The sequence below is a fragment of the Fulmarus glacialis genome, unplaced genomic scaffold (assembly GCF_000690835.1).
Source record: "Fulmarus glacialis isolate BGI_N327 unplaced genomic scaffold, ASM69083v1 scaffold34385, whole genome shotgun sequence".
Classification (NCBI taxonomy): domain Eukaryota; kingdom Metazoa; phylum Chordata; class Aves; order Procellariiformes; family Procellariidae; genus Fulmarus; species Fulmarus glacialis.
The window spans coordinates 10,036-11,751 of NW_009211699.1; the positions used below are offsets into that span (position 1 = coordinate 10,036).

The window sequence follows — 1,716 nt, forward strand, 5'->3', positions numbered from 1 at the left end:
CTATGTGGGTATCATTAGCCTACGCCCCAGACTGCAGCCTCTCTACATCTGGGTCCGAGCACAGCCCTTGATCCCAGCAGGTCCTGGCAAGCCCCTGTACAGCCTCTGCTTCCAGAGAAGGCTGAACTCCAGCTCAGACTTATTTTTCTCATTAACTGTTCTAATGCAGACTTGCTTTTTCTTGTGCTGGGTATTTCCTAATGGAAGCAGTGACTGAAGGCACTGTTTTCTGGGACATTTTAACAATGGAGAAAAACCACAGGCTTCAGCTAGCGCTAGCAGGATCAGCAGCACATACTGATACATTCCCTGATGTCTGCCTATGCTCCTGGTGCTCTTTTCGTTGTATTCCTTATTTTTTGCCATCCGCAAGCCCCTGCTGCGCACCTGCCTCCCTTATCCTGCTCTCAGCAGACCCCCAGCCAGACTCTGCCACCTCTCTAGGAAAAGACCCATATACATGCTACGATGGTGAAGCAAAGCTGGGGGCTTTGGTGATACTGGGGTTATGGGGAACCCAAGCACAGCACAGATGAGGAAGGGGCTCCCGAGGGTGAAGACTGGCCTGTCCGTGTGGTGGGACCAGCTCACGGTGGGACTACTCTGACCTGGCTCACGAGCTGGTGGCTGGCAGAAATGCCATAGTCTGCTAATGGTTATTTCCAACACGTTTCTTGGCTCGGCTCCTGCATGAGGCAGTGACCCAGAGACTTCCAGCCAGCTCTCGCACGCTCCACCCTGGCAGGGCTGTGGGAATGCCCTCGCCCTCCTGGGCCGTGCTCACCTTCTGAAACAACTTGTCATCAGGGGTAGGCGTGTTGACCGTACGCCGGTGGTTCCTGAGCCGCTGGTCCTGAGACTTGTCATAGGGGTAATTTGCCACCACCGCTCCACCGTGCAGATTGGCTGAGAGCACAAAGTTGTAGCTGCTGATCCACTGGATCACAGCCAACGTCTCCGGCTCCACCTGTGAGGAGAAGAGGGCCGGGGACAGGGAGAAGAGCTCAGCCACCTCTGGGCCAGCTGCTGCTCCATGCCAGGCTGTGGCGTGATCAAGTCACGTCAGACCCTGCCCCGCAATTTGCCTGCTTCAGCCCTTGCCGCTTCCTCCGTTCTCCACCAGCCACCCTGGTGCGCCGAGCTGGCTCCTCCGGTGCATAGCCTGCTACAGCTCTCCCAGCACAGCCTCAAAACCCGAGGCACACGCGTTAGCCAGCACGTGCCACCTCCTCTGCCCTGTGCATTGCAACCTCCTCCCCAAGCTGGCCATAGTGCCGGCCTCTCCTCCTGGCAGAGGTGCAAGCTGTGATACAGGGCAGGATTACATCGTTTCTCTGCATGCAGGAGGCATGGGGAAGGAGACAAGCACTGTGCAAGCCAAAGGACAGTATATTTGCTTGGGTGCTGAGCCACCCTAAGAGGACGCTGTAGCCCTTGCAGCGTGCCAGTCTAGTACCTGGCTTTTCCAGTTGTCGGGCAGTGGGATGTGGTGATTTGGCCCGCTGATTTCCCCGCTGTAGTACATGAACGTGTTGAGGTCAGGGAAGTTGCGGTTTAAGTCCACTCCATTGGCGTTGTTCCTCCCTGTCAAGTACCCATTGCTGTCCGGGCCCTGCGGGGCAAAGGTGCATCACGGGGGTGAGTACAGGGTGGGCGCAGGCAGGCTGGGTGTCAGAGCAGCAGGGACCGGCCGGCCTAACGGCACTTTCGGGCGCT

The 1,716-nt window shown here is 57.4% G+C and overlaps 1 protein-coding gene across 1 annotated transcript in view; it reads right to left on the minus strand.

Moving 5' to 3' along the window:
* CPN1 (carboxypeptidase N, polypeptide 1) overlaps window positions 1-1,716 on the minus strand; it is an 8,811-nt gene that overhangs the window by 6,285 nt on the left and 810 nt on the right. The window contains exons 2-3 of the mRNA XM_009577639.1: window positions 1,457-1,612; window positions 785-967 (exon numbers count right to left, since the gene is read on the minus strand). Of these exons, the coding sequence (XP_009575934.1) occupies window positions 785-967; window positions 1,457-1,612 (339 nt within the window). The remainder of the gene's footprint in view (window positions 1-784; window positions 968-1,456; window positions 1,613-1,716) is intronic.